Here is a 13,770-nt window from a genome sequence, read left to right on the forward strand (position 1 = left end):
TTAGGCAAGAGAAAAGCAGACATTTAATAAAGGAATTATACACTGAGTAGTCATAGCAGCTTTAAATGGCCACAAAGGAGAAAGAACCTCTATGTCCATCAAAATGAGAACCAATACTTATTCTATAATCACAAAGAAGACATTTCTTAGCAATAAAAACAAAGCAATAATACATTGATGAAACAGAAAAGCAGGCATAAAAAGAGTATGTGCGTGTGTGATTCCATTTACATTAAATTCTAAAACAGGAAAAATGCATTTACAGCTTTGGGCAATAGGGAGAGCCTCTAACAACAACTAAGCAATGGGAACTCTGAGGGGTGACTGAAATGTCCCATCTAACAAACCAGGTATTTTCAGATTCACTGAAATAGACACTTAAAGTAGGTAAATTCTATCAATAATTTTTTTAAACAACTAAAACTCGTAATGTAAAACTATACTTAAATATTAAAGTTTCGTTTTAGCTTTTTTTTTTAATCTGGCAAACCTTTTACTTGTTCACTTATAAGTGTTCGAAATACGGTTGGAAATCTCGACTCACTGCTATGTAAACGGGAGCAGACAGGCAACAAGCATTCCCAAGAACATACCTGGACCTCGGCTGTAATGGCTGCATTTAGAGCAGATTCCAACCCGCCGTCAGCCATTAAGCTGCCCACCAGGAGATCAATCATGAATCGACGACCTGGACTTACGTTTACTTCATTACCTGAAACTGACCATGGAAAATGTTATGACAATTTTAATTAAGCACGACCCCCACAAGTACACACCCACTCCTCCTCACATTCACCTGCACAGGGCAACAGTGCTGAGAGCGCCCGGGCTCGCTCCTCAGCCGTAGGCAACAACACCGACCACCCACTCTGTAGCACCGCCTGGGCCGCCGCTTGCACTGTGGTCAGGACGCCTGCGCTGCTAGCCAAGGTCACCACAGTCTGCTTCAGGCTGTTAAGGAGAACACTGCCCAGTCCTAGGCCAAGGAATTCTGGGTCAACCTGGTGACTAATGGCAGCATGCAACTGAAAAAGAGAAAAACAATTTTCACTTAGAAACTATTAATTCTGAGTGCATTTTAAAACCTTAAAGATTGAATAAAACATCAGTTCCCAAACTTATTGGGCCTACCATCTACTTTTCAGAAAAAAGAACTCAGCACTTCCCTGGCAATCAAGACCTCTGTGAACTATAGCTAGCCCACAATTCACGATAAAGTAGAGATAGCTGCTGCTGCAGGCCCCTGGGGCATTCCAAGGAGCTGCCATGGTGTAGTGGCGGAGGAGCTACACAACAAGCAACGGTATGGCAATAAAAGCTTCCAAACAACCACAGGAAGAACCTGAACTGCAGTTTACATCTCTAACTCATTCTAATGTACAGGGAGCATTAACTTGGAAGCATGTAATGTCTCTGTGCTTCCAGGCCTAGTGTGCTGCCATCAACTGATTCACAGCAAGCCTATGGAAAGAGTAACAAAGATTCATGTGGGTTTCAGAGGCTGCAAATGTTTTTAGGAGCAGAGAGCTTCAGCTTTTTCTTGCAGAATGGGTGGGGGGTTTAAACTGCTGACCATGTGGTTAGCAGCCACAAGAGTCCCCGTCTCTGTGCTTACTCTGTAAAATAGAAGTTCCCATGGAATACTGAGAATAAACAAATTCACAGAGACCTAAGTAGTATGGTTACCAGAGGGGATACCTTTAAGAATTTATATGTCTGTTAGAACACATGTATATGGTTCTTATTTAGCCTTATTTTAAAATACCTAGGTTCTCAAACTGGCTATCACTGGAATCGCCTGAGGATCTGGCAAAAATAGATAAGCCTGGGCTCCATTTGCAACCTAATAAATCAGAATTTGGGGGGAGGGGGGCATGAATACATAGTTTTACCATCTCCCCAGTGATTGAATGATCAGCCAACTGAGAACCTAGGCTTGAGTGCAAGGACAGGTGTGAAACATTTTCATTGACTTAAAAAGCATCACGTGCATCAAGTGGAGGTGATTGTGTTGAGGCACTGCTGCCGGTAGAAACTGGTTTAATCAGTGCACAATGAGGACATAAAACAGATCTGGCAGCCAAGTACAGTCACCATTTGCACCACATAGGGATCCCCAAACCAAGTGGTTGTCAAGCTAATTTGAAGTCGTGTTTCCGGCGCAGCTGCCGGCCTGACCGGTGAATGTCCCCGGACACGAAAGGAAGAGGAGGGAGCCATCACTACCTGAAGTCGGAGAAGATTCAGCACTGCGACAGCCATGCACTCTTTCTCTTGGGGCGGGGGCCAGTCGGCAGTGCCGTCCATCCCCTCACTCACTTGACGCAGCAGGAGATCCAGCTGCTCAAACGTCATTGAGCAGATGTCCACCACGAATGGGACACGGAGGCCAATGGACCACTCAGAACATGATGACCACGCAAAGCTCTACGGAAAGGACAGACATCTACAGTGAACCCACGAAATTCCATTTGCATCTGTCCCACAGAACACTGAGAATGTTATGATGAAAGTGCCTTGAATTATGGCTCATTCGTCCCACAGAATTTCCCAAATACGTATGTAATTTTTGGCTAGGTCACAACCTATTTACAGTATCTGCTCACATTCAAATACCTCCCAGAAACAAGTTCTTTATTGTGTTATCACTCTCAAAATCCCCCCCATTTTACTCCCATTAACTATAAACCAGAAAGCAAACTCAGTGCCATCAGGTCAATGCTGATTCACAGTAACCCTACTACAGTTTTGAGAGTATAACTTTTTACAAGAGTAGAAAGCTGTCTTCCTCCCTTGGAGCTGCTGCTGGTTTTGAACTGCCAACCATTCAGATTGAAGCCTAACGGATAATCAGTACACTACGAGGGCTCCAACCATTAACTACAGAGAACTACAAATGAAAACCTCATTGCTATAAGCACATATTTACAAGAATGACTAAAATCAAAGCTGGTGACATACCACCAAATGTTGGCAAGGGAACTGAATCACCCACACATTGCTAGTGAGCATGTAGAATGGTATGGTCATAAAAAAAAGTTGGCAAGTAAAAGAAACAAAAACTAAATACATTAGTTGCCACAATGCACAGCAAGTGAACTCCTTGGCATTTACTCCATCAAAATTAATGTTTCTATAAAAACTTAATATGAAAATATTCATAGCTACTTTACTCATAATTGTCAGTATCTACAAACAATCCAGATGTCCTTCAATGAATGGTTAGAGAAACTGGTACATTCACACCATGATATAGTATTCAGAAATAAAAAAAGAACGAGGTGGGTGCAAAGGTATGAAAACTTCTTAGACATAACCAAACACCTTGAAGGCATAAATCACTGAGAGTAAGGGCTCAGGACCACAGTAGCAAGAGACATCAGGGTCAAATAACATCCTACAGTTCACAAAGACAGTATTCTACATCTTACTATGGGTGAGCAGCAGCAGGGTCTTAAAACTTTGTAAATTAGCCATGCTCATTTGTAAAGATGTCAGTTCTACCCAAGGTACTATATAAGTTCGATGCTATCCCGAACCAAATCCCGGCATCTTTCTTCAAAGAGTTAGAAAAACAGATTACCAACTTCATATGGAGAGGGAAGAAACCGAGAATTAGCAGAGAACTCCTCAAGAAGAAGGACAAAGGCGGAGGGCTTGCTTTACCCAACTTTAGCACCTACTATATAGCCAGTGGTCAAAACAGCATGGTATTGGTATAAGGAAGGATATTCAGACCAATTGAAAAGGACTGAAACTCAGACATAAAATCATCAGCATACAGACAACTGATCTTCAATAAGGACCCCAAAAATATCACATGGGAAGCGGATGCCCTCTTTAACTTATGGTGCTGGAAAAAATGGATAAGTAGCTGCAGACTGCAACTCTTTATTTGAGTAGAAAGCCCCATCTTCCTGGTGGTTTCAAACTGATCTTGTAGATGGCAGCTCTATGCGTAAAAATTGTGCCACCTGAGTTCCCTGTACTGAACAACGCGAGCAGCTTCAAAAGAAGATGGAAAGAATACCAAGAGTAACAAAAAGAACTGGTCCACATTCAACCATCTCCAGAGGTAGCACATGAACAAGAACTGGTGATGCTGAGGGAAGAAATCCACACTGAATGGACGGCATTCACGAATAAGGCTCTGGGAATTTACAAAAGCCACTAGAAATGCTTCAACCTACCAGTGCAGTGCTGACGGCACTCGTGTAGCTATGCCACAACATTCAGAATACTTGGCAGACTGAATGAAAGCAATCCATAGATGGGCCCATTTCAACGAAAGGTGATTGAACACAGTGCAGAAGGTATCAAGTAAAATATCATTAATATCACATGTACATAAAGTGTTGGTAAAAGTAATTCAAAGATAGTTGCAAAAAAAGCAGGGAGGGGCCAAAAACTCAAGCCAGATTAAGAAGAGGACGTGAAAGAAAGTATACTACTGATGACTTAACAGATGGAGCATGGCTGAAAGCAGAGAATACCAGAGAGATGTGTACTTGTCTTTGATTGACATAAAAAGGCATGTGGCAGTGTGGATCATAAGAAGCTAAGGATATCATGGCAAAGACTGGAAATTTCAGGACACTTAATTATGCTCATGGGAAACCTGTATCTAGAGCAAGAGGCAGTCATTAGGCAGAACAGAACAAGAAGATACTGAGTGATTTAACATCAGGAAGGGTGTGTGCCAAGGCTGTAGCCTTTCACCTATGACATGCCGATAACATAACAATGATTCTCAAGAGGGGCGGATTTTAGGCATCGACTGCTGAAAATCAAAGAACATAGCCTTCAGTATAGATTATATCGCAATCCAAAGGAAACAAGCATCCTCACCAACAGACCAGTAATGAGCATCATAGTAAACAGAAATAACGGGAGTTTTAGGAAATTCATTCGACTTGAAGATTCACAATCGCCATGCGTGGAAGCAGCTGTCAAGAAATTAAATGGCATACTGCAATCTGTTACAAAGGATCTTTTTAAGAATAAAGTGATGGTATTTTCAATTACTTCACATGCAAGTACTACGTAACAATGAATATGAAAGGTCATAGAAGAATTGATGCATCTGAATTACAGTGTTGACAACAAATATTGAGTATACCTCCATCTGTCCAAAGAACTAAGAAATCTTTGTTGGAAGAAGTAAAGCACACACAGATGAGTGTTACTGGAGTTGTTTCTCCAGTCAACCTAGCCGAACAAGAAGGAATCTCAAAGAATCAGTAATGAAGCTTCTAAAAGTAATAAGTAATTTTAATATGACTGTAGGATAAAGTCAACATGCAATAAATCAATTGTATTTCTATACATTAATGACAAACAAGTAGAAATCATTATGTTAAAAACTACCAAAGCAAACTGTTTCCAGTACCTGGGCAGGCCCACATGCAATCCCCACCATGTGCTTCGTATCCAGGCCGGGCAGCGCAGCGGGCTCCGGCTTAGTTACACGCAAAGTGTCGAAGTGCTGGCACTGGTCGTTGCTTCCCCAGCTGTGGACCTCGCTGTCCTCGGTCAGAGCAAGGCAGTGTGTGGAGCCTGCAGCCACGTCTACTACTTTTTTCCCTGAAAAGAAAGAATGATGCATGGTCAGTTGCAATCCTATCTCTCCTGTTACAATAAAACATTCTCGCAAAGTCATTCTGCCAGTCGCTAGTTAATGTCAACATCTAAAGGACAACTGGTTGATGTAAATCAAGCCAAACTCGTCTGCTCCAGTGCATCAAATGGTCTCCCTCTTGAGCCACCTTTTCTTTTCACACCCTACTGTGTAGGCACGCCCAGGCAAGGTCACACCATTCACTGTACCCCACGCCCCAGAGGACTCCCCTTGAGCCGAGCCCCAACCCCAGGACTAGCTGGGGGTGGGGTGAAGCATCTTAAGGTTGTTTCAATTTTAATACTTTCTCCTCTTTTTCAATTGATGTTTTTCTATTTTTTTTTGGTCATTGTTGGTTTTTTAGTTTACTTCCTGTTTATGTTTTCTTTTGTATGCCTTGTATAATTTTCTGTACTGAAACTCAGTATAGGTAACTCTATAGACAGTAACTGGATTAATAATTACCTAGGGACACAGCAGGGGAGACTGGATGGCAATGGGGAGCTAACAATAATGAGGATGAGAAGAAAATGTTCTGAAATCAGTTGTGGTGGTGGGGATTGCACAACTCTTCTTAAAATGATCGAATGATTTAATTGTGTGCATGTGAATTGCATGCCAGTAAAACTTTCTTTAATCCAATTATATTGTACCTAGTACAATGTGCTAAGACTTAAAATAATCAAGGCATAAGAACTAGCTGTACATTTTTATCTCCTCCTTATGTAGATTCTCATTAATAATGATACAGGGATATTTATATTTAACTGAGATCACATTCTGTTACTCCAAAGTATTACCATGAAAAGTAATCTCTCAATTCGCTTTTTTTTTATTCTTTTTCATCAGTCAGAAAATAAAAAGATGACATATTTTTCAATGTAAACAATGTTAGCAAGCACTGCATGTTCTGCAAACCTGCAGTGAGTTGTTTGCTAGAGGAGCCCTGGTAGGGGAGTGGGTCCACAGTAGACTGCAATCCACCAGGCCAGTAGCTCAAAGTCGCAAGTCCTCAGAAGAAGGATGGGGTTTTCTACTCCTGTAAAGCATACAGCCTTAGAAACCCTGCCCTGTAGGGGCACCATGAGTGGCATCAACTTGAGGTTGAGGTATATATTTGCAAATTATATTTTAGGTTTAACATCACCAAGTGGTATTTCTCCAAAATATTCATAAAAAACTTATTTGGCTAAAAAAATCACTGCCGTAATATGGAATAATACCATCAACATAAAACTATTTCTCAGTATATATCATAAAAAATATTTATCATAAAAAAAGTATTTATCATAAAATATATTAAAAGAATTCAATTAAAAAACTAAACCTAAAATCAAACCCACTGCCATTACATTAACTTCAACTCTACCCAGGGTTCACAAAGCTTCAAGTCTTTACAGGAGGAGACAGTCTCCACTTTCTCTTGCAGAGAAGCTGGTGGGTTTAACCAGGGTCCTCAGACTGCGGCCCGCGGGCCACATGCGGCCCACCGAGGATATTTATCCAGGCCGCCGAGTGTTTTTGCCCCGTTTTGTTTTTTACTTCAAAATAAGACATGTGCAGTGTGCACAGGAATTTGTTCATAGTTTTTTTTTTTTTTTGAAACTATACTCCCGCCCTCCAACGGGTCTGAGGGACAGTGAACTGGGCCCCTGTTTAAAACATTTGAGGACCCTTTGAGCCATTGACTTTGCTGTTAGCAGTGCAGGTAAATGGATTGATTCGCCCCTAAGAGTGTTTTTTTAAGTATCAACAATACTTGAAATGCTATCAAGGTAAGGTACATCTGTAAATGCAACTTAGGGAGCTAGTCTAATGGAGAAAAACATAAACAAGAAGGCAAATAAATTTAAAATAGTTTCCTACCATACTAGGCAAATGCTATTCCTGCACAACTTAGAAGCTTGGAACCTAACCATCATCCTTTGAGCATATGCAACAATTAGCAGTTACAATATTGAGTCGTTAAAAAACATAAGATGAGAAAAGAGCATGTCAACATAAAACCCAAACCAGATGCCATGAGTTGGAGGCATGTAAGTCCCACTTTAGACACCCACTTCTTGATCCCCTTGATAAAACAAAAATTAAAAAATGTACTGGGATATTATGCTAGGTGAAGTCAATCAATCACTAAAAATACATACTGTATGATATCTTTGCTATTAAAGAAATTTTTAAAAAGATAAAGGTTTTACATGTCAAAAGAAATAGTTTGATGGTTAAGAGAGGTAGGAGACCAGAGATAGGACTGAAAAAGAGAGAGGAAAAGCAATAGGTTAAACCAGTGATTCTCAACCTTCCTAATGCCGCGGCCCTTTCATACTGTTCCTCATGTTGTGGTGATTCCCAACCATAAAATTATTTTTGTTGCTATTTCATAACAGTACATTTGCTACTGTTAGGCAGGATGTATTTTCATTGTGAAAACATTAACATAGTTAAAGCACAGTGATTCATCACAAAACAATATGTAGTTATATATTGTGAAATATTCATTTCTAATAACAAATAAATTAAATGTTGTCTTGAAGCATGGTGTAGCATGGGTAACAGTCTTCACGCCGGGTACTCGTATGTGGGCGTATCTGCATGAGGGAGGACCCACCTACAGATGGACAGAGGAGCGGTGAATCGGTTCCTAGGACCATGAGAAATATGTGTTTTCGGATGGTCTTAGGCGACCCCAGTGAAAGGGTCATTCAACCCCTAAAGGGGTCGTGACCCAGTTTGAGAACTGCTGGGCTAAAGGGTGGATAGCTTTAGCTTAAAAGAAGGGAGATAATATTTTACAAGAGAACAAAGCAAACTACTGGAGGTTTGATGAGTTGTTTAAATTGATGAATACAAAAATGATTACCTGAATAAAAAATTATCAATTAAAAAAAGATTACCTGAAATGTAAACCCTCATCTGATTCACAATAAAAGGCTAAAAGCATACATATATAGACACAAAAAAAGCTCCCTGCCGTTGAGCCGATTGCAGTTCATAGTGCCAGTGCCCCTCGGACAAGGCAGAACTAGCCCTGTGGGCTGCCAAGAGGGTGACTGCTTGTGGCAGTGGAAAGCCATAAAGAGTGGTTTCAATAATGCAGTTCAACCACTGCACCGCCTGCACTCCTCACAGATGGATAAACCAAGAACTAGAGGTCAAGGGAACGAGGGTGGTTTGGATGTGAGCAAGTATTCAGCAAACCATAGTCCTCAGCCAAATGCAGAGTGAGGTCCATTTCTATGTGTAAAGCTTTACTGGAACCTAGTCCTGGTGGTGTACTGGGTTTCCCCAAGGGCAACAGTTCAAAACCATCAACTGCTTCAAGGCAGAAAGGTCAGGTTTCAACCCCTGTGATGATTTACAATGTGGAAACCCACAGGGCAGTGCTACTCCGTCCTATAGATTCACTATGAATCTGAATGCCTCCAGAGCAGTGAGTCTGAGGAACTCTGCCCACCTGTCTGCGTACTTATTATCCATGCCTGCTTGTGAGCAGCCACCGCAGAGTGGAGCAGTTAGGACAGAGCACAGCCTTCAAATCTACAACACTGACTATCTCAGTTAACAGACATTTCTCCACCACTAACACTAGACCCAGGAAAGCCCCGTCAGGTGTATCGATTAGTAACATCTGCTTTCTTTGTACTCAATGGGCTCTTCACAAATTATCATAGGACCAGGTCAACTTGTTTGAAAATATCTACAACCACCTAAAAAATTACTAAGTCCTACAGTCCAACTACCATAGTTTTGATGACTACTATGTGCTACAACTTATCATCCACAATAAGAATGCCACAAAAACAAGTGAGAGCCTTCATCCGAAGCATAGCTCCAGTCTCTTCTCCCACAGATGTTCTCACCCTGTCTTACGCATAATGGGTAGCTCATCGCTGCAGGAAGCATATGAATTCACTCATTTATGTCTTTGCTTGAACTTAATGCATACTGAATACCACAATGTCAATTCACACATCAAAGCCAATGCTATCTCCCACAATATTCTAATCCCACCATGAACAACTGCGGTCTTAGTAATGTCCACAAGTATAACAGTATATGGCTACCGAAACAATAATTGATGTCACCACATCCATTTCACTGATAAATGAATGCCTTTCACAAAAAGAGAACTGTAAAACACTAGTCAAATAGAATGAATTTTTATTTAAGTTAGGAATTATTGTAGTACATTTAAAAATACATAAAAATCAATTTTCAGTTATTATCTATACCTAGCACAGTATGAATGAAAAATTTTAATATAAGTCCATTCATAAGATATCCACTAAAGAAAATCAAAATCTGCCAACTAGACTAGATGACTATAGAAATTGCCTTAAGGGGTGTAAAAAAGAGCAGAATATATTTCCTACTCACCTTGCAAGCCTTCCAATAGTTTTGGATAACGAACATGTTCCTCTGTTCCATGCCCAAGTCTCTGGTTGTCACCTTTCCCCCAGGAGTAGACTTGGCCATCTTTTGTCAAAGCAATAGAAAACTGGCTTCCACAACGGACTTTGACAACATCCAGGTCTTGGAGTTTTTCAATCAGCTTTGGCGTTTTACAACCATCACTGCCACCTCTGCCCAATTTCCCATAGTCGCCATCTCCCCAAGACCACACTTGACCTAAACGCATACAAATGGATTTTATTTACAAACCAGCACATTTAATGGAATTTTTTACATAATTGAAAATAATCCATTACATTCAATAAAGTACACAAACTTAGGCCAAACAGATCTACTTTCTATGCAGACTATCATACTAGGTGGGATTCAAGAGAGAACTGTAGAATCTGCATTTTTCTAGTAATTATAAAACTGAATGTGGTGCAATGAGTTCTCATGTGTGCTTTTTGCCCTCATCCTTTGGAAACTGACTGTTGGGAATTTCTCAAATTGTTAACTGCCCCTGGGGGTTGTTACTTTAGGTCATCTTTTTTTCAAAATCATTTTATGGGGGCTTGTACAACTCTTATCACAATCCATACATAGACATCCATTGTGTCAAGCACATTTGTACATTTGTTGCCATGAACATTCTCAAAACATATGCTTTCGCTTGAGCCCTTGGTATCAGCTTTTTTTCCCTCTCCTCACTCCTTGCTCCCTCATGAATCCATGTTAATTTATAAATTATTATTATATTGTCATGTCTTACGTTGTCTGGCGTCTCCCTTCACCCACTTTTCTGCCGAGGAGGAGGTTATATATAGATCCTTGTAATCGGTTCCCCCTTACCACCATACCCTCCATCTTACCCTCCCGGTATCGCCACTCTCACCACTGGTCCTGAAGGGATCATCTGTCCTGGATTCCCTGTGTTTCCAGTTCCTCTCTGTACCAGTGTACATCCTCTGGTCTAGCCAGATTTGTAAGGTAGAATTGGGATCATGATAGTGGGAGGGGAGGAATCATTTAGGAACTTGAGGAAAGTTGTATCTTTCATCGCTGCTACACTGCACCCTGACTGGCTCGCCTCCTCCCCGCCACCCTTCTATAAGGGGATGTCCAGTTGCCTACAGATGGGTTTTGGGTCCCCAGTCTACACTCCCCCTCATTCACAATGATTTGACTTTTTGTCTTTTGATGCCTGATACGTGATCCCTTCGACATCTTGTGATCACACAGGCTTGTGTACTTCTTCCCTGTGGGCTTTGTTGCTTCTGAGCTAGATGGCCGCTTGTTTACCTTCAAACCTTTAAGAACCCCCAGACACTATGTCCTTTGATAGCCGGGCACCATCAGCTTTCTTCACCATATTTGCTTATGCACCCATTTGTCTTCTTCAGCAATTTTATCAGGAAGGTAAGTACACAACGATGTGATTTTTTGTTCTTTGATGCCTGATAACTGATCCACTTTAGGTCATTTTTAAAAATACAATCTCTCTAGGCATGCTACTCCCCTTCCAAACCCTCCCCGCACAGTTATAGGCAAGAAACATGACTTTTGCCTGGTCTCCGTCAGTAACTGAGAGTGTCCCCATAAATAGACAAAAAAGTACCAACTGACTTATAAAAAGCCTTGGACACAGATGCTCAGATGGGGCGTCCAAATCAATGAGAGCCAGCAGTAATGGCAAGTCATTTGGACAGGAAAGCTACTTGGCCAATTGACTTGAAGAGATGCACATTTGTATAATTCCAAAGAAAAGTGACCCAAGAGAATGCTCAAACTATAGAACTACATCAGTGATAGTCCAGGCTAGTAAAATTTTGCTGAAGATCACCCAACAATTACAGCAATACACTGACAGGGAACTGCCAGAGGTTAAGGCCGTATTCAGAAGATGTGGAACAAGGGATAGCATTGCTGATGTCAGATGGATCTTGGCTGAAAGCAAAGAATACCAGAAAGACGTTTACCTGGGTTTTTTTTATTGACAATCCCAATACATTTGACTGTAGGGATCATAATAAACAATGAATGGTTTGAGAGAATTGGGAATTCCAGAACATTTCATCGTGCTCCTAAGGAACATGTCGTATATACCAGAATGAGGGGATGCTGCATGGTTTAAATCAGGTGTGTGCAGTATTGCTTCCTCACCGTACGAGGGGGTACCCCAAAAACTCCAAAAAAACTGAATCCATGCCTCCCCCAAAGCTATGTATTCAATTTTCTTTACAAAACAACTCCTTATTACCTTGACACCCTCCATTACATAGAATACATTTGTCAAAACTGCTATCTCATTCTTTTTTTTTTCTTTCGCAATCCCATTCTTAAAAACATTTTTCAAATGCATCTGTTTGGATGGGGCTGAAGTACCTCCCTCGTTTTGTGGTTTTTTTTCCCCCCACCTCTTCTACATCGTCAAATCACTATCCTTTCAGGTCCCTCTTCATTCATGTAAACAAAAAACTGTTGGATGGAGCGAGGTCAGATGAGTGAGGTGCATGAGGCAGGAGAAGCATGCTGTTTTTTTGCAAAAGACTGGCGCACAGAGATGACTACAGGAGTAGGTGCACTGTCAGAGTGGAAAAACAAGTCCCCTTTCTGCCATAAATCAGGCCTTTTTTGTCATACACTGTTCCACAATCTATTCAGAACCTCTAAATAGAAAGCTTGATTAGCAGTCGGACCTGGTGGAACAAACTCCAATTAGACTATCCCCCTCACATCAAAAAAACAAGTGAGCATCAGTTTTTTTGGGGTACCCCCTTGTACTAATTAAATCTGTATGAGAAGAATGTGGCATCAGAATTGGAGAAAGGCTTATTAACAATCATCAATATGCAGATGACACAACATTGCCTGCTGAACGTAAGGAGGACATGAAGTACTTGCTTTATTAAGATCAAGGATTAGAGCCTTCAGTATGGATTGAAACGCGATGTAAAAAAGACTAAAATCCTCAAAACTGGACCAATCGTTAATATGATAGATGAAGAAAAGGTTGAAGTTGTCAAGAATCTGGCCATACTGGGATCCATAACAATGCTCAGGGAAGCAGCAATCAAGAGATCAAAAGCTGCTTTGCATTAGGTAAATCTGCTGCTACTTCATTAGAGCTTGAAATGTAAGGATATTACTTTGAGGACTAAGGTGTGGCTGACCCAAGCCATGGTATTTCCCCTGGCCTCATATGCATGTGAAAGTGGGACACTGAAAAAGGCAGGCAGAAGAACTGATGCGCTTGACTTGTGGTGCTGGAGAAGAATGCTGAAAGTACCATGGACTGCTAAAAAGACAGACACCTGTCCTGAAAGAAATAAGCCAGAATGCTCCTTAGAAACAAAGATGGCAAGACTTCATCTTACTTCCTTTGCACGTATTGTTCAGAGAAACCAGTCTCTGGCAAATGACATCACGTTTGGTACAGTAGAGCAAATGACATCATGTCTGGTACAGTAGAGCAAATGACATCACGTTTCGTACAGTAGAGAGGCAGTATAAAGAGGAAGGCCCTCAAGAAGATGGAGTGCCACACTGACTGTACCAATGGTCTGGAGCACAGGAATAATTGTGCGAACAGCATGGGACTGTGTAGTTTCTTCCTGCTGTGCAGAGAGGCGCCATAGGTTCTGACCAACTAACCACCGCCACCACTTGGTACTATTAGTCTGAAACAATAGTACTTGAGACAGGTACACTTCCCTCAGCACATACGTCAAAGAAACAATCGTGTGAGGCTGCATGGTCTC

At 41.2% G+C, this 13,770-nt stretch overlaps 1 protein-coding gene across 4 annotated transcripts in view; it reads right to left on the reverse strand.

Annotated features, from left to right (window-relative positions):
- The window catches only part of HERC2 (HECT and RLD domain containing E3 ubiquitin protein ligase 2), a 244,592-nt gene that overhangs the window by 180,389 nt on the left and 50,433 nt on the right, over positions 1–13,770 (reverse strand). For 3 of the 4 annotated variants that reach the window (XM_075535641.1, XM_075535637.1, XM_075535638.1), the window contains exons 16-20: positions 9,995–10,246; positions 5,390–5,583; positions 2,227–2,427; positions 797–1,025; positions 594–718 (exon numbers count right to left, since the gene is read on the reverse strand). In XM_075535641.1, coding sequence (XP_075391756.1) covers positions 594–718; positions 797–1,025; positions 2,227–2,427; positions 5,390–5,583; positions 9,995–10,246 — 1,001 coding nt within the window. The remainder of the gene's footprint in view (positions 1–593; positions 719–796; positions 1,026–2,226; positions 2,428–5,389; positions 5,584–9,994; positions 10,247–13,770) is intronic. The other variant, XM_075535640.1, reaches the window with a different exon arrangement.

This window comes from Tenrec ecaudatus, chromosome 17 (assembly GCF_050624435.1).
Source record: "Tenrec ecaudatus isolate mTenEca1 chromosome 17, mTenEca1.hap1, whole genome shotgun sequence".
NCBI lineage: Eukaryota > Metazoa > Chordata > Mammalia > Afrosoricida > Tenrecidae > Tenrec > Tenrec ecaudatus.